Raw genomic sequence first — 23,174 nt, 5'->3', positions numbered from 1 at the left:
TAAAACTATATTGTCAGTCTCAGATTTAAAAAAACATTCATTTTAATAAGACTATTGCAAGCACATTAAAAAACTAAACAGTAATATTACAAAATCTATATACTTGCACATTTAATATTTGTCAATGTGCCAGAGGTTTTCTTCATTCAATTTGACTTCTTCGAAGTGAAGGCATTTTTCCATCATCCCTTATAACTCTGATTGAATAAGTCTTAATGCTTTCTTCATGTTTTCTATCACTGAAATAAGAGTTAATATATATTATGCTATTAACAAATGAAAGTACAAATGCTATGATCTATTAACTCTAGAACCTGAAATTGACCCAATAGCTTTGAAAACTTGAGAATTCATCTGTGACATTAAGGAATATGCTCAAAGTGTACATGTAAATTTAGGGATTAGACCATTGAGAACTGGTTGGTCAACTTTATGTTGAATCATTTCATTAGAGGAGTTTTGAGGAATACCTCTTTTATTTTTTAATGGATCATTTTGTATTAGTATTGCTAGATCTTACAGGCACAGTTGTCTTACTAAATGTGGTTGACAATAATGTTGTAAAAAATAGATTTGGCCAGGCATGGTAGGTCATGCTTGTAATCCCAGCATTTTGGGAGGCTGAGGTGGCAGGATCACTTGAGGCCAGGAGTTTGAGAACAGCCTGGGAAACATACCAAGACCCTGTCTCTACGAAAAAAAAAAAAAAAAAAAGAGAGAGAGGATTAAAGTCTTAAGTAAGACTGTACCTCCTTGCTTATAGGCATTAAAGAAAGATGAAATGATTTTACTATCATTTGAGGAAGTCACATGAGATCTTTGATACTAGGAGAATGGACTGTCTCAAGTTTCTGTCATTTTAATGTGTACTATATTCTTTTTAGTGATCTCAGAATTTAGTAATCATAAAAGCCCTTAGGCATCCCTGTTAAAATAGATTCTGAGCTACCGCCAAAATTCTGATTTTGGCGGGAGCCAGAAGTTGGCATTTTAAACACCACCACTAGCCTCAGTGATTCTGGTGTGTAGATAGCACTGTTTGTGGAGAAGCACTGATGTAGGGCATCATTGTCCCTTAACTAACAGTCAGGGGTCAGCTATGACCACTGTTTCAGATCATTTGTGAATACTTACATAGGGGTAAATCCTGAGGCTCATATGTGTACAATCTGTTAGAGTATCTTCCAGCTATATCAGCTCTGACTGTTAAAGAAGGGTCTGTCAAGAAAAAAACCGAGTCACTAAAGTATAATTTAGCATGTTCTTTTTTTCCACTCTTGTAAAAATTTTATTATTATTATTTTATATTTGGGGGTTATGTGTGCAAGTTTGCTACACAGATGTATTGTGTGATGCTGAAGTTTGGGCTTCAAATGAACCCAACACCCAAATATTGAACATAGTACCCAACAGTTAGTTTTTCACCCTTTGGCCCCCTCCCTCCTTCCCTTGTTTTGGAGTTCCCATTGCCTATTGTTCCCCTCTTTATGTCCATGTGTAACCAGTGTTTAGCTCCTATTTGTACGTGTGAACATGCACTATTTGGTTTTCTGTTTCTGTGTTAATTTGCTTAGGATAACGGCCTCTGGCTACATCCATAAAACGTTGTTAAAATCATTTTTGTTTCTTAATCTAAAACAAATGTCAAGCAAATTTATAAGCAAAATTAGTTTTCATACATGTCAGTTCATGATGAATTAACCTGAATTCTCCTTTTAGTGTGTCATAGATATAAGTCAATCTAGTCTGGGGCTCTATATTGAAAGTACATTGGGATATAGATTTAATAGCATACGTGCTTTAAAAAACATTTAAAATTTTCAAATTGCAGAGATAGTGGATTTTGGTTGTAGAACTGACAAGAGCTGATATTGATTGGATTAGAAATGACTTCTCTTTAAAAAGAATAGTACTTGAACCAGCATTTAAAAATAAAAGCAAGAATGCTGACTTCTAACAATTTTGTAGATCTGATGAAATGAGATCACATACGTACCTACAAACATGATTCTAGGCACATATTGCCCATCAGGTGATAAATTCTTATCAGTGGTTTCATGCTAGCAGAAGAAAAAAAAAAGAATGTTATTGGATTCGTTTGTTTTTAATAGTTTCAAGATGATTTTGTGTGAAGTAGACTGTCAGTAAATTCTATTTTGGCCTTTTATAATTCCACATAACTTCCTCTATTAACCAACATTTAGCTCTTTGTGCTTTAAAAATAGAAAAAAAGGCTGGGTGTGGTGTCTCATGCCTGTAATCCCAGCATTTTGGGAGACTGAGGCAGGTGGATCACCTGAGGTCAGGAGTTTGAGACCAGCCTAACCAACAAGGTGAAACCCCATCTTTCCTAAAAATATAAAAATTAGCTGGGCATGGTGGCAGGTGCCTGTAGTCCCAGCTACTTGGGAGGCTGAGACAGGAGAATAACTTGAACCAGGGAGGCTGAAGTTGCTGTGAACCCAGATTGCGCCACTGCACTACAGCCTGGGTGACAGAATGAGACTCTGTCTAAAAAAAAAAAAAAAAAAAAAAAAAAAAAGAAAAAAAAAGGGATTCAAATTTTCCATGAAATTATAATGTTAAGAAAACATCATAAAGTTTATATACCATAAGGTTTAGCATGATGAACTTATTCTGAGCCATTTCTTGTATTTCTTCATTTTGGGCAAATACTTGTTTTAGTGCTGTAGGGGAAAACAAAATTGTCAGTTAGTTTTAAGGATCAAGAGAACTTTAATGTAGCATGGCAAAATAAAGCTAATATTTAGCATTTGTTTGCATATGTAACTGAGGTGTAAATATTAATAGTTCATTGGCCTATTGCCACTTTGTCCCTCATTGGAAAGCAATGAGCGACAGTCCATTCAAGGAGACATCAAAGGATAATCACAGTGAAGACACTAGTTTTATAATTTTATGTAACTCATTGACTCATTGGTTAAGACAACAACTTTTTTCTTTCAGTGTTTCTCCACCCTCTCAGCTCACCCCTTTCTTTTCATGGGAAGAAGAGGAATATCTAATTTCCAAGGGGATATAATAGAAATGTTCAGTAGATTGGTAACAATCATTGTGGTCTTTAAGCACTTCAGTAAAATGATGGTACTCTGGCAGTTGTCCAATTTTTGTTTAATGAGATTTGCTGAGTGCCTTCTTAGCTATTATTACCAGGTCACTTTTCCTATTTTATATTGGAAATATTATGTATTATAATAAGAGTTCAGGGGCTAAAATTACCTTGGCAGTATGGACAATCTTCCAGGTGATGAATAACCATTAATGGCTTCTTACTAAACAAAGAAAGTATGGAATTAAGTCAAATGATTAACATTGAGTCAAAACATACAGTGGAGTTAGATTTGAAGTTTTATTAGTTTCGATAAGACTTACAGTAGTAACTCAGATTTACAGATCATAGCACTGTAGTCAACAGCAGTGTTACTCTATTTGTGGCCCCAGAACTGACAGTATCAGTATCACTAGGTAGCTTATTAGGAACTTAAATTCAAAGGCTCCATTCCAAAATTAGCAAAGTCTCCATTCCAAAATTTGCTGGTCGTGGTGGCATGAGCCTGTAGTCCCAGCTGCTCTGGAGACTGAGACATGAGAATCACTTGAACCCAGGAGGTGAGGTTACAGTGAGCCGAGATGGCACCACCGCACTCCAGCCTAGGTGACAGAGCGAGACTCTGTCTCACACAAACAAACAAAAAACCAAAGGCTTCATCCCAGACCCACTCAAATCAGAATCTTTGGGGTGAGGGGTGGTGTCAGGCATCTGTAGTTTAACAAGGTTATTAGATAATTTTTATGTACTCTATAGTGCAGTTAGAGAAAATCAATTGTGTATCCAGAGATAAAGAGATATTATGAACAATGTATTCATTTCCAATGAACACTTAATATAAGATTTCAGGAAAGTTAAAGATTTTTAAATTTAGTTTTTAAAAAAGGTTTTATAAAAAAGCTATTAATATTTGACTATTTTCATATCCTTTCATTCTTGCACATTGTAGAATGTACAGACAACGTAAGTGGGAGTTTCCTAGTTAATACATTTTTGGGGGGTCATTTTGATTTTAACCATAAAAAAGTGAAAAAGATAACAATTCTTCCTCCTACTGCTGGCTTCTATAACTATGCTGTATTACTTTTCTTTATATTTTCTCCCAGAGGTTTTCAGGTCATATAACTGAAAATCTATATGAATATGTTTACATATTGTATATACCCAGATGCATGTTCATATTTATGTGCATGTATTTCATTTTAAAAAACAAAAATACTAGCACACAAGTATCTACATTTTGCTTTTAAAATATAACATATCTTAGATATGCCACTGTTCTTTTATATTATATTCTATTATATGAATATATTTTATCTTATTAGTCCCCCCAAAGATGGATATTTAAATTGTTTCCAATCTCTTGTATTTAGATTGTTCCTAAACATTTACATTTGTACATTTATTTGGTAAACATGCTTTTTTTTTTTTTTAAGGCACACAGTTTCTTTACACTCATAATTGCATACTAAACTCTTGTATAGTTCATATTTACAACCCACCATAACGTTTTTGCATTCTGAATTAGTCCTTCACATTTTGATATTTGGCATAATGTTCAAACACACTTTTTACACACTGACCTCTCCTTAAACCACTCACAGATTTAATAAATCCTACAGAAAAACATTCAGAGATTATTTGAAGGCTTGATCTTCAACCACTCACAGATTTAATAGATCCTACAGAAAAACATTCAGAGATTATTCGAAGGCTTGATCTTCTATTTACTTCAAGATGACAGAATAGTTAGTTTCTCGTGATGAAATACTACGAGAACGGAGAATTAACAAACTGTTGTGTAATTCATCAGAGAAGCATATTAACTCTGCTGAAGTACCACTGAATGAAACAAAAATGAATCTGTGAAGTAGCAATCGGATTGGCAGGCTGGTTTCTATGTCCCATCACTCTCATCCTCTTCTATTATTATGTTTTCTTCCATGTCTCCTTAGGCTGAAAAGGGCTGAGGCTGGCTGGCAGGCAGTTCACTGGCACTTTTCTGACTCAGAGGAAGAGACCAGGTTTCTGAATCTGTGTCCTGAGCGGGTTCACCCAGAGATTCCTCTGCAGAATGCCCTCCATTAAGCTGGGCTTCATCCCCACTGTCAGGGTCGATCGTTCCATGTTCCTTGTCAGTCAGGGCTTCCATTTTCAATCTTCCAAAGTGTTGCTTCAGAGGGAGCCTTCCAATATCTTGGATGAAAGAAATCTGAGCTTGATTTCTCATCAGAATGGTTAGTAGAGCAAGGTATGACAGTAGCTGAGTTTGGAGGCATAAAGCTGGTGCGCAGAAGTCAGGAAAAAGTGCTTTTGCTGCCAGGCAATTTTCCCGATACTTTTTATTTATTAGAAACCACTGGGTTGTGTGCAAGGGTCAAAAACTTGATCCTCCTCCTTGGCAATGAGCATATCCTCGGGCTTTGTTGGAATGTATCACACGTCTCGTAGCTATAGCTATCCTATATTTCCTGAGTAAAGAGTGTGTATTCCGGTCACCACTGAGGATACCTGCAAAACTTATAAATTCACTGGCTCTCACAATATCATCAATTTCCATGAAGAAATCTATGTGGTTTTGGTGAAGATATAAATTAAATAAGTCTCCTGGCATGTGTGACATTTCTACTACCTCCTCAGGTTCAACAAGTATGTATCCCGTTCATATTCTGATAAATGATAGGGCAACCGAGATGAGTCTAATTCTGTTAAAGAGGCTCTTTTATGGTATAGGATTTTCCTCAAAGATCAGAATAGAAACAGAGAAACATCTTTGCCACCAATAGCTTGGACCTCTTGATGTTCAAAAACCCTGTCAGGTTTTTTTTCTTCGTTTTGATTTTGACAGCACAGCACTCGATTTTAAAGACATTCTTTTTTTCTTTGGCCATTAAGTTGTTTTCCCCTTTTGAAGAAGAAATCTGGAGGCTGTTTATTGCACTTCTCATATCACCAGAACATCCTTGACAGAGCAACTTTAGAGAAGTTTTGTCAGGGACAGTAATTTTTCCTCCACTCTTGTTAGCTTCTATACTCACTATTCGATTAAGAAATTTCGTCATAATTGTTGGTGCCACAGGGTTGAAACTACTATTTGAGATAGAACACTCTTCCTGAATTTCTTTGGGAAACGAGAAACTTTGATTATTATCACCACTGAGACTGTCAGAGATTATAAATGTATGAGGACATCGATCAATCTTCACATACTTCCTTAGAACTTCATGTAAAGTATGAGAATCCCAATAAAACTGGTTAGGTAAATCTTCAACCAGAATTATGTTCTTATCAGCTCTCAGATGGATCAGTAAGCATGTGTAACTTGTTATACTTTGTTGCTCTTAGTAGAAACTTTGAAAACTGCTATCTGAGACTGATAGGGAAACATACGGAAGCTTGATTCAGTATGAAACATTTCCTTGAAATCATCTTCTTGGAAGTCTGGTAAAACTGGATTATTCCACTCTTGTACTTGAATACCATGCTTATTTGATAGTATTTTTTTGGTAGTTGTTGTTCCACATCCAGGAGGACCTGTTATTAATAAAATAGATCCATCCCGTTTTGGTTGCCTTTCTAAGACTTGAGCTTTTTACCAGGTTTCAACTTCTTCAATTTTCTTTTTATGCACAGTAAGTTCATGCTAAGTTTCTGGTTTATATTTATCTACCCGTGATTCATTTTCTGACAGATAGTCTTTTGAATTTTCTAAACCATAAATCTGTTCTAAGGAAGATAGACTTCCTATTTTTCTTTTCTTTTTTTTTTTTTCCTTTGAGACGGAGTCTCGCTCTGTCGCCCAGGCTGGAGTGCAGTGGCCGGATCTCGGCTCACTGCAAGCTCCGCCTCCCGGGTTTACGCCATTCTCCTGCCTCAGCCTCCCGAGTAGCTGGGACTACAGGCGCCCGCCACCTCGCCCGGCTAGTTTTTTGTATTTTTTTTTTTAGTAGAGACGGGGTTTCACTGTGTTAGTCAGGATGGTCTCGATCTCCTGACCTCATGATCCGCCCGTCTCAGCCTCCCAAAGTGCTGAGATTACAGGCTTGAGCCACCGCGCCCGGCTGACTTCCTATTTTTCTAGCTGGAAATAATCCTACTTTCTGATGTAGAAGGCTCATTTTTTTCTCTATGACTTCAGTTATTCACACCTAATGATGTGGCAGTAATAGAGATGACTCTACACTCTAGAAAATCATTGAAAGATGGGTCATCCAGTCTGTTACCTTTGTGGAAGATACCTTTGGTCTAAGAAAAGTTTTTGACATTATAAGCTGTAATAGTTCCCATCCATAGTATAGGACCTGTAGTACATTAAACTAAATTCACCTCCTTTAAAACGCTGGTAACTGTTTCTGAAGATGCCAGATTCCTGAAATGAGAGACCATGCTGTTTTTTTAAAATTGATTTTGCACATAGATGGGTATGTTTGCGAATACATTTCCAGAAGTAGAATTTCTGGGTCAAAGAGTGTGTGCATTTATAATTCTGATATATACTCTCCATAGAAGCTGTACCAATTCATATTCTCTCTGGTAGTGTGAGCAGTAGTTGTTTTTGCTATTCTCACTAAAGCTGGTTATTAGTTTAAATTGTTTTTAATCCAACAGGTGAAAAGAGGGAAATGAATGTGGTTTGTCTTTCTTATAAAAAATAGTCAATCTTGTATATTTGAGTTACTTATTTTTCTATTCTGTGAACTTTCATATTCTTTTCTCATTTTTTTCTGTTGACTCGTTGACTTTTTTCTTATTAATATGGAGTATATTGTATATTAGAGAAAGTCACCCTTTTAATATGTGCTGCAGTTTTCCATTTAAAAAATATTTTTCCTTTGTTTACTGTAAGGTTTTGGTTATGCAGAAAATTCTGTGTAATTAAAAATATTAGTCATTTCTTTCAGACTTTTTCTTTTCTCTTCTCCTTTTCTTTGGTTATGCTCAAGCCTAGCAGACAGGACTAGCACGAGGCCAGGGAAGCATCTAGAAGACTAAAATTAGAGGCTTTATTTTTGTATCCCAGGTATCATTCTTGCCTCACTATAATCTTGGCTCTCCCCATTCCAAGCATTTAAAGAAATAAAATTTTGCAGTAGTGTCTTCTAGCACCTTAATGATTTAATTTTCATGATTATATCTTTCTAATTTATTTCTGCATAAATGTGAGATATGGATACAAATTTATTTGTTTTTCCCAGATGGCTATCAACTTCTCTCTGACACTAATTATTATGTAACCTGTCTCCCCTATTCCTGATTTAAAATGCCACTTCCTGTATTAAAAATTTCCTGTAGTATCTATTTATCTATGGAGTTTGTCAATGATCAATAATCGATTTACTTATTTATTTGACAAGTAAAAGTTGTGTACATTTATGATGTATGGCATGCTGTTTTGATATATGTATATTGTGCAGTGGTTAAATCAAGCTATTTAACATATGCATCACCTCATATACTTATTTTTTGTGGTGAGAATATTTAAAATTTACTCTCAGCAATTTTCAAGTATAAAATATATTGTTATTAACTATTATTCCCACAATATACAACAGATCTCTAAAACTTATTTCACTTAACTGAATAATGTGTCCTTTGATCAAGAACTCCCTATCCTCACCCCCAGACTCTAGTAACCACCATTTTCCTTTGTTTCTATGAGTTTGACTTTTTTAGATTACACATGTGAGATTATGTGACATTTGTGTTCCTGTATCTGGCTTGTTTCACTCACCATAACGTCCTCCAGGTTCTTCTATGTTGTTGCAAATGACAGTGAACATGGGAGTGCAGATATCTCTTAGACACACCGATTTTATCTTTTTGATATATGCCCAGCAGGGAATTACTGGATCATATGGTAGTTCTATTTTTAATTTTTTGAGTAATCTCCATACATTATGCTTTCCATAATGGCTGCACTAATTTACATTCCCACCAACAGTGTAAAAGGGTTCTCTTTTCTCCACATTCTTGCCAACACTTGCTATTATTCATCTTTTGGATAATAAGCCTTTCTAAAAGGAGTGAGGTGGTATTTCATTGTGGAGTTAATTTGCATTGCCCTGATGATTAGTGATGTTAAGTATTGTTTTCATCTACCTGTTGGCCCTTTGTTTGTCTCCTTTTTTTTGAGATGGAGCTTTGCTCTTTTTGCCCAGGCTGGAGTGCAACGGTGCGATCTCGGCTCACTACAACCTCTGCCTCCCAGGTTCAAGTGATTTTCCTGCCTCAGCCTCCCGAGTAGCTGGGATTACAGGCATGCACCACCATGCCTGGCTAATTTTGAATTTTTAGTAGAGATAGGGTTGGTCAGGCTGGTCTCGGACTCTCGACCCCAAGTGATCTGCCCGCCTTGGCCTCCCAAAGTGCTGGGATTAGAGGTGTGAGCCACAGCGCCCAGCCTGTATGTCTTCTTTTAAGAAATGTCTATTCAGGTCTTTTGTCCATTTTTAAAACACAAATTCCATTTTTGTTTTGTTATTGAGTTGAGTTCCTTATATATTTGCCTCTTTTCAGATGTAGGGCTTTCACATATTGTCTTCTATTCTGTTGGTTATTTCTTCACTCTGTTATTGTCTCTTTTGCTGTACAGAAGCTTTTTAGTTTGATGTAATCTCACTTGTCTATTTTTGCTTTTGTTTCCCATGTTTTTGAGGTCATATAAAAAAAATCATTGCCCAGACTAATGTCTGGGTATATAGAACGATTTTAAAATGCTGCTTTAATTTTAAGTGAATTGTGAGCGTCAAAGGAGATAGGCTCTTTGGATAGCTATTCAGAATTTCCTTCTTTCCAATGGCTAAATAGTATTTTATTATGTACATATATCATATGTTATCAGTTCATCCGTTGATGGTCAGAAAAGATACTTGATATAATTTCAGTCTTCTTACATTTGTTAGACTTGTTTTGTGGTCTATCATCTGATCTGTTCTAAAAAATAATCCCTACACTATTGAGAATGTATCTTCTCTTGCTGTTTGATTAAATGCTCTGTATATGTTTGTTAGGTCAATTTGGTCTAAAGTGTAGTTCAAGTCCAATGTTTCCTTATTGACTTTTTGGATGATCTGTTCATTGTTGAAAGTGGGGTACTGAAGTCCCTTACTATTGTTGTGTTGTAATCTATCCCTCTTTTCAGATCTATTAATATCTGATATATGTATTTAGGTACTGTGATGTTAGATGAATATATATTTATAATTGTTATGCCTTCTTGGTAAATTAATCTTTGTTATTATATAATGACCTTCTTTGTTTCTGTTTACATTTTTAGACTTAAAGTCTCTTTTATCTGATACAAGTGTAGCTACTTATTTTGTGTTTTGTTTTGTTTCCATTTGTATAGGATATATTTTTTGATCCTTTCAACTGCAGTTAATAAACATCCTTCAAGGTGAAGTGAGGCCCAGCATGGTGGCTCATGCCTGTAATCCCAGCACTTTGGGAGGCCAAGGTGGGAGGATCACTTGAGCTTAGGAGTTTGAGACTAGCCCGGGCAACATGGTATAATCCTGTCTCTACCAAAAGTACAAAAATTGGCTCGTGTGGTGGCACACATTTGAAGTCCCAGCTACTTGAGAGGCTGAAGCAGGAGGATCACTTGAGCCTATAGTTGGGTCTTGTGAAGTTTTTTTTTTCTTTTATTTTTTCATGGGGCATGGGGAATCTGTTTTTTAATCCATTGAGTCACTCTATGTCTTTTGATTGGAGGTCCAAATCCATTTACATTCAGAGTTTTATTTCTATACTTTTATTATGTTTTGTTTATTTACAAGTAACATACTGTTTATTATTGCTTTGTAAAAATGTTTAATAATGATTAAGGCCTAATCCTTATTGCTCTCTTTTCAGAATGTTCCTAACTATCCTAACTACTCATGTCTATTTTTTAATTTCAACTTTAGAATTATCTTTTAAAAAAATCTTATCGCAATTTATTGTGATCATCTTAAGAAGTTTTTTAAGTATAGAGAGAATTGGCATTTTTATGATATTAAGTCTTGCAATCCAAGAATATAATATGCACTGCCATTGGTTTGGAAATTTCTTTTTTCTTTTCAGTGTATTTAGGTTCATATAGATTTTGCACATCTTCTGTCAAATTTATTCTGGAGTATTTTCTTTTTTGTCATTGTAAATGAGGTATTTTGCAAGTTTTTTTGGATGTGTTTTTCTATATATAAATACAGTCAATTTTTAAATATCAGTGTATTCCCATCTAATTCAACAGAATTTTTGTTATTCTGAATATTTAAATTTTTTAAGTTTTTCGGGTATATAAATTATCATTTGCAAATAAAGATACTTTTAACTTTTCCTTTCTACATTTTCTACTTTTTCCTCCTATACTTGCATTAGTTAGTACCTCCAGAAAAATGTTAGTAATTGTTGTGATTGTAGATATACTTGACTTATCCACACTTTAATGGGACACTTCTATTTGTTTTCCCAGTAAGCATAATGTGTTTGTTTTTGTTGTTGTTGTTGCTGCTGTTGGAATGCTATTTCTTTGTTAGGATTAATTTAAAGAAATTAATATTGTCAAATGCCAAGTCTTAAAAATTCAAATATAGATGTTTTATTCTATTAATGTATTTTCAGAATTTATGGAGATGAGAGATATTTGTATGTATTGTCTCCTTATAAATATTAAATTATTTTAATTAGTACATTTCTTAATCCTAAACCACCCTGGCATTATCAGACCAAACCTCAATTTATCAGGGTATATTTTTCAAATGTTCTGCTGGTGCTCCTTACTAATATGTTGTTTGTTACACTGATATTTGGAAGTGAGATTCTTCTGTAGACTTCTTTCTTTTCTAATACTTGCCCAATATTGAAACAATAGTTAGTTCGAAATCTTTCTTCATCTTTAAAGAGTATTGCAATAGAATGTTCTTTAGATATTTCATTAATTTAATAATATGTTTCTCAGCTTTATTCCCAAAGACTCAGTAGGCCTTTAAGAATAAAAACAGTATCATACTTGGTCATTGAGCCTAAAACAGTGTCTGGCACATAGCAGTGGACATTCAAGGAATACTTGACTGATTAATTATAAATTTGGATTTTTTAAAAAGCTACTCAAATTGCTCTGATATTCAAACAGGCAGGACTTAGAACTGCTGCCCTAAACCTGTTTTCTATTTAAGCCTGTGTAATGCCTAATAAGTAATACTACTTTGTTTATACAACATACTCAAAAGCTTGATTGAGTAATAAATTCATTAATATAGAGGTATTTAGAGCTTTCATTTATAAAATGCATTCTAACAGCAACTATTAGTCCCACTGACATACAATAGCAGAGCAAATACTTGTGGCATCCTTTTGAAAACTAAAATGCCTTCTTTTGATTATTCTATGAGGTATCTATATGATTTGTTAAAATTAACGTAGAGTGGAGGATACAAAATCAACATGCAAAATCAGTAGCATTTCTATACAACAATAAAAAACTAGCTGAAAAAAAGAAATAAGAAAGCAGTGCTATTTACAATAACCACAGAAAGGCCGGGCGTGGTGGCTAATGCCTGCAATCCCAGCACTTTGGGAGGTTGAGGTGGGCGGATTACCTGAGATTAAGAGTTCAAGACTGGCCTGGCCAACATGTTGAAACCTTGTCTCTACTACTAATAAAAAATTAGCTGGGCATGGTGGCGTGTGCCTGTAATCCCAGCTACTCAGGAGGTTGAGGCAGGAGAATCACTGGAACCTGGGAGGTGGAGGTTGCAGCAAGCTGAGATCGCGTCACTGTACTCCAGCCTGGGCGACAGAGTGAGACTCCATCTCAAAAAAACAACAAACAAACAAAAACCACACACACATACACGCACTCACACACACACACACCCCTAGGAATATATTAACCGAGGAGGTGAACGATCCCTACAAGAAAAACTATAAAATATTGATGAAAGAAATGGAAGAGAACACCAAAAATAGAAAGACATCCCATGCCATGGATTGGAAGAATGAATTTTGCTAAAATGACCATACTACCGGAAGACATCTACAGATTCAATGCAATCTCTATCAAAATTCCAATGACATTTTTCACAGAAACAAAGAAAAAATCTTAAAATTTTTATAGAACCACAACAGATTCCAAATAGTTCAAAGCAATACAGAGTGAAAATAACAAACTGTAGGCATCATACTACTTGACTTCAAAATATACTGCAAAGCTATGGTAAACAAAACAGCATGGTATTGGTATAAAAACAGACACCTAGACCAATGGAATAGAATAGAGAACCCAGAAATAAATCCACATATTTAAAGTCAGCTGATTTTTGACAAAGGTGCCAAGAATATGCATTGGGGAAAGGACGCCTTCTTCAATAAATAGTGCTGGAAAACGTGAATATTCATATGTAGAAGAATGAAACTAGACTCCTATCTCTCACCATATGCAAAAATCAATTCAAAATGAACTAAAGACTTGAATGTAAGACCCCAAACTATAAAACTCCTAGAAGAAAATATAAGGGAAGCCCTTCAGGACATTGTTCCCAGCAAAAAAATGTATGGGTAAGACTTCAAACGCAAATGCAGCAAAAACAAAAAAAAACAAATGGTCTATTTGTCTATCACCTGAGAAGCATCTGAACAGCAAAGGAAACAAAAGAATAAGGGGATAACCTGTAGAATGGGAGAAATTATTTGCAAACTATTCATTTGACAAGGGCCTTATATCTAGAATACACAAGGAACTCAAATAACTCAGCAACAAAAATCCCCAAATGATTTGATTTAAAAATGGGCAAAAGATCTGAATAGACATTTCTCAAAAGAAGACACACAAATGGCCAAGGATATGAAGAAACTCTTAACATCTCTAATCATCAGGGAAAGGCAGATCAAACCACAATGAGATATTATCCCACCACAGTTAGAATTGATATTATCAAGAAGACAAAAAATAACAAATGCTGGTGAGGATGCAGAGAAGAGGGAATTCTTATACGCTGTTGGTAGGAATGTAAATTAATACAGCCATTATGCAAAACATATAGAGGATTCTCAAAAACCTAAAAATATAACTACCATATGGTCCAGCTTTCCTACTACTGAGTATTTATTTAAAAAATCAGTATATTAAAGAGATATCTGCATCTCCATATTTATTGAATCACTATTCACAATAACCAAGATTTATAGAATCAACCTAAATGTACATCGATGAATGAATGGATAAAGAAAAAGTGTTACATATTCACAGTGGACTATTACCTAGCCATAAAGAATAATGAAATGCTCTCATTCACAGCAGCATGAATGAGCCTGGAGGATGTGTTAAGTGAAATAAGTCAGACATGAAAAGATAAATACCATGAATTCTGACTCATATAGGGTAGCTTAAAAAAAAGTTGTACTAATAGAAGTAGAGAGTAGAACTCTGGTTATTAGAAGCTGGGAAGGGTTCAGAGCTGGAAAAATAAGGAGAGGTTGATTAATAGATGCAAAAATACAGCTAGATAGTAGGAATAGGTTCAAGTAGTCTACAGCACTATAGGGTACATGCAGTTAACAATAGTTTATTGTATATTTTTAAAAAGCTAATAGAGAGGATTTTGAGTGTTCCCACCAGAAAGAAAAATGTTTGAGGTGACACATATGCTAATTACACTGATTTGATCACTACACATTGTGTACATGTATCAGCATATCACTCTATATTCCATAAATATGTACAATTATTATGAGTCTACTACAAATAAAAGGAAAAAATGAGCTGAGAGTCATGTTACCTTTTGTGAGCATAAAAGAGACCTTCTTCGTAAGTTTGTACCCAAGTGATGTCATCTCCCCATCCTGAAATAGAAGAGAGAAATCAGTGCAGTAACCCAGAACTAGAGATGAGCTCTGAAATGGGTATCTAATAATCAGATATCTACCTACAGATATTTAACTAAGCCTTCAAGCTGTTGGCTGATATATGATGCAGAGGACCCACAATTTTCACTAGATATGGAGGTGGTTTCCCTTTATATTGTAGTACTGAGGTTTTGCTACTGTATTTCAAACCTTGAGGCCCGTGGCCTTCAAGCCAGTAAGTGCTTAATAAATGTTGTTATGATTGCAGCTGATTGAAAGGACATCTTTGGATAATGTAAAAGCTCTGGTAAAAGCTCTGGCTTTAGGAATGTTTGGAAAGTAACAGTTCATCTTTGCATACTTCGTAAGATTATTAGGAATCCTTTGGGCTGTACTCTACAATGCCCTCCTATTTTGGGTCCCAAGAGATGCTGACCTCTTCTAAGTCAGTATACATTGTGAAATAAGGGAATTCTGAATTTTGCTTTGAATTCTGACATGGAAAAAATTCTTGTGTGGGAATTTCATGGCTGAGAGACATAATTAAACACATGTGTTTTGGAAGCACCCAAAAGAATGGAGAGAAAAAACAGAAAGCAATAAATATAGAGAGAACCCGTTCACCTTAAAGAAATGGTATGAGTATTTGGGAATGTGTATTGGCAATTAAAGAATAAGATCATCAAGGAGAAGAATGCCCAGAACCTCCAAAAACATTACTGAGTATTTTCAGGAAGTGTCTCAGTCTATCAATGAGAGAGATTGAATTAATGTGAAAATTGGCAATATTTGGAAGTCAGTTTGGGCCCAGATTTTCGTGTACATTTCAAATGTTGTCAGACCACAGTTTCTGGCTTTAATGTCATGGTAAATATGATAATAATTTGACAAATATGATTCCATGATTTTTGCTTGTTTGTTTTTCATGTTTGTTTTCTGGTGACAGCTTTATTGAAATAAAATTAATGCACCAATATAACTCACCTATTGAAAATGAATACTTTTGGCCAGGCGTGGTGGCTCATGCCTGTAATCCCAGCACTTTGCGAGGCCGAGGCGGGTGGATCATTTGAGGTCAGGTGTTCAAGACCAGCCTAGCCAACATGGTTAAACCCCGTCTCTACTAAAAATACAAAAATTAGCTGGGTGTGGTAGCATGCACCTGTAGACCCAGCTACTCGGGAGGCTGAGGTAGGAGAATCCCTTGAACCTGGGAGGTGGATGTTGCAGTGAGCCAAGATTGCACCACTGCACTCCAGCCTGGGTAACAGAGCAAGACTCCATCTCAAAAAAAAAAAAAAGAAAAAAGAAAAAAATGTATACTTTTTTCAGTATATCTACAAAGTTGTGCAACCATCATCACAATCAATTTTAGAACATTTTCATCTCCTCAAAAAAAAACTCTATACCATTTAGCTATCACCTGCTCCCCATTTTCTTCAACTGCCACAGCCCTAAGAAACCCCTAATCTACTTTCTGTCTCTATAGATTTGCTTATGCTGGACTTTTCATATAAATGGAATCATACAATATGTAGGCTTTTGTGACTAGATTTTTTCACTCAGCATAACCTTTTTAAGCATGTCATCCATATAGTGACATGTATTATTATTTAATTCATTTTTTTATGGTCAAATATTATTCCATTGTATGGATATACCACATTTTATTTATTTGTTCATCAGTTAATGGATAGTTGGGTTGTTTCCACTTTTTCCCTTTTATGAATAATGCCACTATGGACATACATAGACAAGTTTTTGAGTGGTATATGTTTTCATTTATCTTGGGTATACACCTAGGAGTGGAACTGCTGAACAAATGGCAACACTATATTTAGCTTTTTGAGGAGCTGTCAGGTTATTTTCTAAAGTGGCTACATCATTTTATATTCTCACCAGCAATGTTTTTGGTTTTTTTTTTTTTGCCTGATTTAAAATCTTAACATTGAAAAACATCTCTTGTTAGTTTAATGCCACATCTTAACAGGAACTCTTGCTCTCTATAATAATCCTGAAAGATCCTCTTTCCCACTTTGGTTGAACACATGCAATATCTATACACCACATTTTCCGTTAAGTAAAAGTTATTCTAATACAGCAAGTGAGACTAGGCCTCTGCTTAATTTTCCCTCTTCTGATGCAAATATCATTCAATGCTGGAGCATTAGCAGTGGGGAAAATTTCTATTCTCTGCTCCTGCTCAATTTGGTTCCACAAACAGTAAAGGAACATCTGCTGCATAACTTACTCCACAAAGCAGTGGGAATACAAACATAGAGCAATATAATCCCTATTCTCAAAAAATTCTCCAAAGCCCTGTAGGAAAGCTATATTGCATTATAATAATTTTTCATATACTCTGTTATAATCACAATAGGTCAAAGCTGGTACAGTTTAAATGCACCTCATGGCTTCTGCTCATTACTCTAATTCTATCCCTATCTCTGTCTCTGGCTATGTTTTCTTGTCTTTTGAGATTTTATTCATTTATCTAACATATATTTATTAAGTATTTACTATCTGTCAAGCACTGGACTAGGAACTCAGCAATTCTAATTCAAAGGAAGTTGGGATTTTCTTGGATCACTGTATGCATATGTATTTTTTTCTCCCTGAATCTTCTACTACCTTTATCTAATTAATCTTCCTTTTCTTCTTACTTCCTTCTCTACTTAACTGGTGCTGCCCTGTGCTCTAAGGGGCTCCATATGCTACTCTGTGTACTGTATCCAAACTCCTCCCACTCACCCCTACCTTTAATCTTCATTCATTCTGAGCCTCATTCTCTCCGTTGTTCACCATGTAGCAATAGATGGTAAAAGACTTTGCCAAATATAAACCAGTTCTCAATAATGGTGTTCTCAGCTAATATCAGTAATCTTCTGTGTTAAATTAGTTTCTTATCAATTGAAATAACAGAACCTTTAAGTTGTTTAAAATAGAGCATACAAATGTAATATATTTTTCAAAACATTCAACAAGAGTTTTAAATAAATATTTAGAAGTGAGCACACAGAATGTTGATGCTTTGTGGTACAGTTATCACAGTGCTGCTTAATGCAGACCTGGAAAATCTTTAAGTTTAGGCTTTGGCACTTTAAGGCTACTGAGCTCATTGTTTTGCAACAATTATGCTTATATAGAGACATAGAGTTATGTTTAGGAAAATATTTCAACTTTTTCATTCATTTCTTTTGCAAAAATATATTGACTTTCTGTGTATATAGTTTGTGTGCTTGTTAAGCTGAAGTAGAGTTAATTAGCTTAGGTAAACATCGATGAGCACTTGGCTGGCACTCAGTACATCTGTTAAGAAATGAATGTACTTGGGAAGCAAGTCAGTCTTTTAGAATTTGAAATTATATAATATATATCTATAACTATAGCATATATTTATATATAATTTATTATATATTATAACATAAATGTATACTATTGTATATAATATATATAATTTATATGTTATTATTATAATATATATGATATATATATGTATCAGAGATAGGAACAGAATTATTTGTTCCCACATGGTTATTCAAAACTAGCAGTATTACTACAAGGCACTTGACCACTATTTGCAGTGGTAATGTGAATGGAGCAAACAAATGGTCAAGTACTTGGTGGTAATACTGATAATTTTGAATAGCTATGTGGGGACAAATAATTCTGTTCCTACTTCTGTTACTTAAAGATATAGAAACCAACGTTGAGAATTTTTTCTTTTATAAAATGTTTCTTTACAAATGAATGTGTATTTGTTTCTTAGGCCAAAGTAAAACAGTAAATACAAAAAGAAATGTTTTCTAAACATGTAGCCAATGACAATCCTTGATTATGTCTAAAACCACTGTCTTCCAGAGTCAATATAGCAAAGACTTGGGTACCCCAAATTCTCAGGGTTTGGGGTACAGTATAATTTTCTGGGAAGGCTTATATAAAATCATTCCAAATTATTATTATTATTTTTTTTTGGAGGACTGGGAAATAGAGGACTGGGAATTGGAGCAAATTTTGAGGAACCTTAAATTGCTATTAGGACACCAATATGACATAGCAATCAATCATTATTTTCTAGGACTCTGGTTACCAAAGTTATAGAGAGCAAGTCAATTCTCCATTATTTCAGCAAAAGATAATGCAAATTTATGTTATTGTTTGCTAGTTGATTTGATTCACTGCCTAAAATAAACTGATTCCTTCTGTTTTTAAAAATCCACTTTGAAGTCACACACAACAAAAATCATTCAGTTAGTTGAATTTGTTTTATAATTAGACCATGAGTGAAGACACCAGACATTTTAAAAAGCAATCCAAATGACTGAGTTTAGAAAATAAAATGAGATTACAGCACCTCTTGAGAGTGTTTGAGGAGGCCTCTTTTCCTTTTTTATTGCAATGGCAAGGTTGGAAGAAACTGTGACGAGTAAGAGGCAGAGAGCCAAAGCTGAGTGTAGCATCATGTCTTCTAGAGAATCTCTCAGAAGAAGCTAGATGACAGAAAGGAATTCTCAGAATCTAGTGAGTTACTTCAAGCTATTATTAGAAGATATTTGCTAAGAGTTGGACCAATACTGTGAAGACAGACAGTTCTGCTCTTTTGGTTTGACATGGTATAACCAACCACATAGAACTTTCATTCACATTTTATTTTTAAAATACTTAATCAACTCAATACATGCTCAGTTGGTGAAAAGTCACATTCTGTGCATCCTGGGCATAGTGCTGTATAATTAAAAGAGAGCTGGATGAGGGCACACAAAGCCTGCTTCTGAATCGCCCTGTAGTGTTCACACCACCAAGATGAAACTCAAATAAGATTATGTTTTTTAATGTCTTGTAAACTATAAAGTGGCTTTTAGCATGCAGAAATATTCTTTGCCTTTTGATTCTTCTGTATCTAGTAGGTCAAAACATTTTGACTCTATACCAAGATAAGATTATACATGAACAAATATTGCTTAAAATAGAAATCAGAGGAAAAATAGAATATGGAGGATTCTTGTCCTTCAGTTCCTTTATAGTTTCTTACCTTTCTCATCCTTCCAACAATTACTCAGAATTTTGCCCTTCAGTTTATAATACAGCTCTTTATAAAAACAAAATACTGTCATATTATTATAAATTAGACATATGTATAGAGAAGCGTAGACGTGCCACGATTACATTCTCATTCAAACCAATTCTTAACTCAATGTGAGTCTTTTATACTTTGCACATTAAGATAAAAACTAAAGTCCAAATTTGGGCCTGATCTAAATCTGGTCATAAATCACTTGATAAATATATTACAGGAAGTCTGTAATACTTGTGAGATGTTTAGTTACAGCATTAGCATATAAAACTCATTTGAAAATGGTTGGCACATGCAGTTTTGAAACTTTACCTCAAAATATAAAATAAATATACAGATATCCTTCACATTTATTTAAAGTTTCTTTAAGATGTCTTTCCTATTGATTTACATTAGTATTGAATTCGTCACCAAAATAGTAAAATTTCCTTAGCCAAGTGAGTCTCCTGCCTTGGTCTCCCGAGTAGCTGGGATTACAGGTGTGTACCTCCACACCTGGATAATGTTTCTATTTTTAATAGAGAGGGGGTTTCACCATGTTGGCAGGCTGGTCTCAAACTCCTGACCTCAAATAATCCACCTGCTTCAGCTTCCCAAAGTGCTGGGATTACAGGGGTGAGCCACAGCTCCTGGCCTCCTTTCGTCTCTCCTCCTTTCCCCTCCTCTCCCCTCCTTTCCCCTCTCATCCTCTTCTGTCCTTTCTTTCCAGGCATATAAAACCCTGTTAAATAACGATCATGGTGCCTGATAAGGATTTCAGTTTAAGTTTCCATAAGTTATTAAACCATAAAACATTTCAGAATGTCATCTTGTACCTTAAGGCCTCGGTCATCTTGTACTTTAAAGACTGAAACAAAGGAAGGGTGGATTTTAGTAGAGGACAGGGACATTTAACTCTGGAACATGAAACCCAACCCAGCAAATGCAGCCTTAGTTAGACAGGTTGGGAGTTGCGGTGGAGAAACTGAAGCAACCATCTAGTACAGCATCTTAACCTGAATCCAGCAGGCTTCTAGAAGGCCTGTGGATGAGCTACAAAAGGCTCAAAACCCCTGGAAATTGCATGCAAAATTTTATCTGCCTGTTCCATTTCCATGGGAATAGGGTCCAAAACGTCATTAAAATTCTTCCAGGGATCTTGGATATAAAGAAGAGTTAAGAAAAGTCAGTCTGGAGGACCCTTTAGAAAGATTTTTCTATGTTAGGTACAGAGACAAGCAGGTGGAATCTGCATTTTTAAAAAATAAAAAGCATAACTTCATCATTTTTGCTATTTTAGAGCTGCCAAGCTTAGAGTTAGGTGGGAACATTTTTTTCTTTAAAATTTCAAATATTTGTGTATTATTGTCAAATACTTTCTAATTAAAAAATAAAAATCTTGGTTTTCTGGTTTTACATTGATAAATTATAAAATAGATATTAAATATATTCTGTGACAAAGCAGTACAACTTGTACATTGTAGATTTTGAATAAATAATGCTTTCCTTGGTAAAATACAGTGTAAATTGCTAAGGCTCCTTTAGAATCAGTTGCAAGGTTAAGCTACTCGGGGGAACACAGATAAATATGGCATGGTTACAGGCCTATAGCAGCTTAAAATGCATTTGGGAGGCATATAACCATATGTCAGAAATTAGGCTGTATAAACATTGGTCAATTAGCATTTTCTGACATTAGTATTTTATTTTTCAAAAGTAATTTAACATAAGTAACTGATATTATAAGCACCTATATTTTAAAATAAAACAAGACTTAAAAGAATATAAAGAAGAGCTATTATTACTTGTAGAATAATTTTTAAAGAGTCGTTTTTGTGGTTGATGTCAATTTATTCTAATACCATTAATATAAATAGAGATAAAACTATGAAACCAGCAAAGGAAATCCAGTTCGGTAAAAGAAGAAAATTAAAAATTCATTTCACTTTCCCAGCCTTTACTGAAAGCTTCACTTTTAAATAGCAAAAGGTAATTATTTAAATATTGCAAAGCTTGACCACTGATTAAGTAATCTGGAAACTTTGCTTGCTTACCTGACTTGGCCAGTGCTCTTGTTGGAAATGTACTCTGGATGTTTCTGGTTAAAAATGGGTGTGGATTTATAGACACACACACACACCTGACCTACAACCTCACCTGCATAGAAACAAGAGCATAGTTACCGGAAAACAAACTTTAAAAAGTAGGCTGGTCTGAAAAACTCTGTACTTCTTTCCAGTTCTCATGCTTCTCACACTAAAAAAGCTCTTTTCTTTTTCTCTAAATTCAGATTGAATGTCCTCATAAAATGAGGTTAAATACCATCTTTGTGGTTCTTTCTCTTTTACTTTTTATTTCCCAAGGTAATTTAATGTTTGGCTGAAGTTCAGCACACACACAAAAAAAAGGAAGAAGGAAACTGGAATGAATTTAAGAACTGTGTGCATGCTATTGTTCTTGATGAGAGTGCTGTGAGGCTTGCAGATTAGAAATAAAGCAAATAGAAATTCCTAAGGGTTACTCTGTTTACAGGAATATAATTAACAGCTAAAGAGATTGAGTCCTTTTTTTTTTTTTGAGAGAGAAGGAAATAATTCTGTTTTAAAATTGAACATTTTCATAATTTGATTATTCTTTACAATTTTTCTATAAAATCTTTACTGTGCACAAAAATAGAAAACAGCAATTAGATAAGTTTAAATTTATCTAATAGATACTATTTAATTAATTGACAGTAATTATTTAATTACTGTTAAAATAATGTAGGGCAGAATGTCATCAAATTTGTTTTTTTGCACAGCCCAGGAAACAGGAACGATTTTGACATTTTTAAATGGTTGGGGAAAAAAACCAAAAGAATCATATTTTGTGATATGTGAAAGTTATATGAAATTCACTTTCAGTGTCCATAAATAGAGAGAGATTTGGTGGATGGCATGCAGCCATGTGCATTTACTTATTAGTGTCTGTGGCTACTTTTGCACTGCAACAGCAAAGTCCGGTACAGTCCAGGACAGTGGATACCAAAATCTGTGCACACTAAGTTCCATATCTGGCCCTGCGTAACCCACAGATATGAAAAGTTGGTCCTCCATATGTGCAGGTTTGGCATCCTGTGAACACAGTATTTTTGATCCACTTTTGGTTGTGGATGCAGAACTTGCTCATATGAAGGACTGTATTTATTTAAAAAAAATTTCTCCTCTATATGAACCCACACCATTC

General features: G+C 34.8%; 1 protein-coding gene and 1 pseudogene across 1 annotated transcript; both read right to left on the bottom strand.

Annotated features, from left to right (window-relative positions):
* Nucleotides 1-12: 12 nt before the first annotated feature.
* AGR3 (anterior gradient 3, protein disulphide isomerase family member) lies at nucleotides 13-22,043 on the bottom strand. The gene is made up of 8 exons (XM_023216009.1): nucleotides 22,004-22,043; nucleotides 19,251-19,386; nucleotides 14,830-14,893; nucleotides 3,241-3,293; nucleotides 2,611-2,687; nucleotides 1,997-2,060; nucleotides 1,135-1,218; nucleotides 13-239 (listed from the first exon to the last, which is right to left on the bottom strand). Exons 2-8 carry the CDS (start codon nucleotides 19,357-19,359, stop codon nucleotides 190-192), a joined length of 501 nt encoding a protein of 166 aa, XP_023071777.1. The 5' UTR covers nucleotides 19,360-19,386; nucleotides 22,004-22,043; the 3' UTR covers nucleotides 13-189.
* Nucleotides 4,968-7,335, bottom strand: LOC111545086 (annotated as a pseudogene).
* Nucleotides 22,044-23,174: the final 1,131 nt, after the last annotated feature.

Source organism: Piliocolobus tephrosceles, chromosome 8 (assembly GCF_002776525.5).
Source record: "Piliocolobus tephrosceles isolate RC106 chromosome 8, ASM277652v3, whole genome shotgun sequence".
Classification (NCBI taxonomy): Eukaryota; Metazoa; Chordata; class Mammalia; order Primates; family Cercopithecidae; genus Piliocolobus; species Piliocolobus tephrosceles.
This window is presented reverse-complemented; position numbering and strand designations above follow the sequence as displayed.

What these genes read in the sequence shown, in the direction of transcription:
- AGR3 (XM_023216009.1), bottom strand. Translation starts at nt 19,359, where the DNA reads ATGATGCTACACTCAGCTTTGGCTCTCTGCCTCTTACTCGTCACAGTT. An exon ending in TCCTCAAACACTCTCAAGAG is followed by an intron (nt 14,894 to 19,250) that starts GTGCTGTAATCT and finishes CTTCTATTTCAG; the next exon opens with GATGGGGAGATGACATCACT. An exon ending in CTCTTTTATGCTCACAAAAG is followed by an intron (nt 3,294 to 14,829) that starts GTAACATGACTC and finishes TTCTTTGTTTAG; the next exon opens with TAAGAAGCCATTAATGGTTA.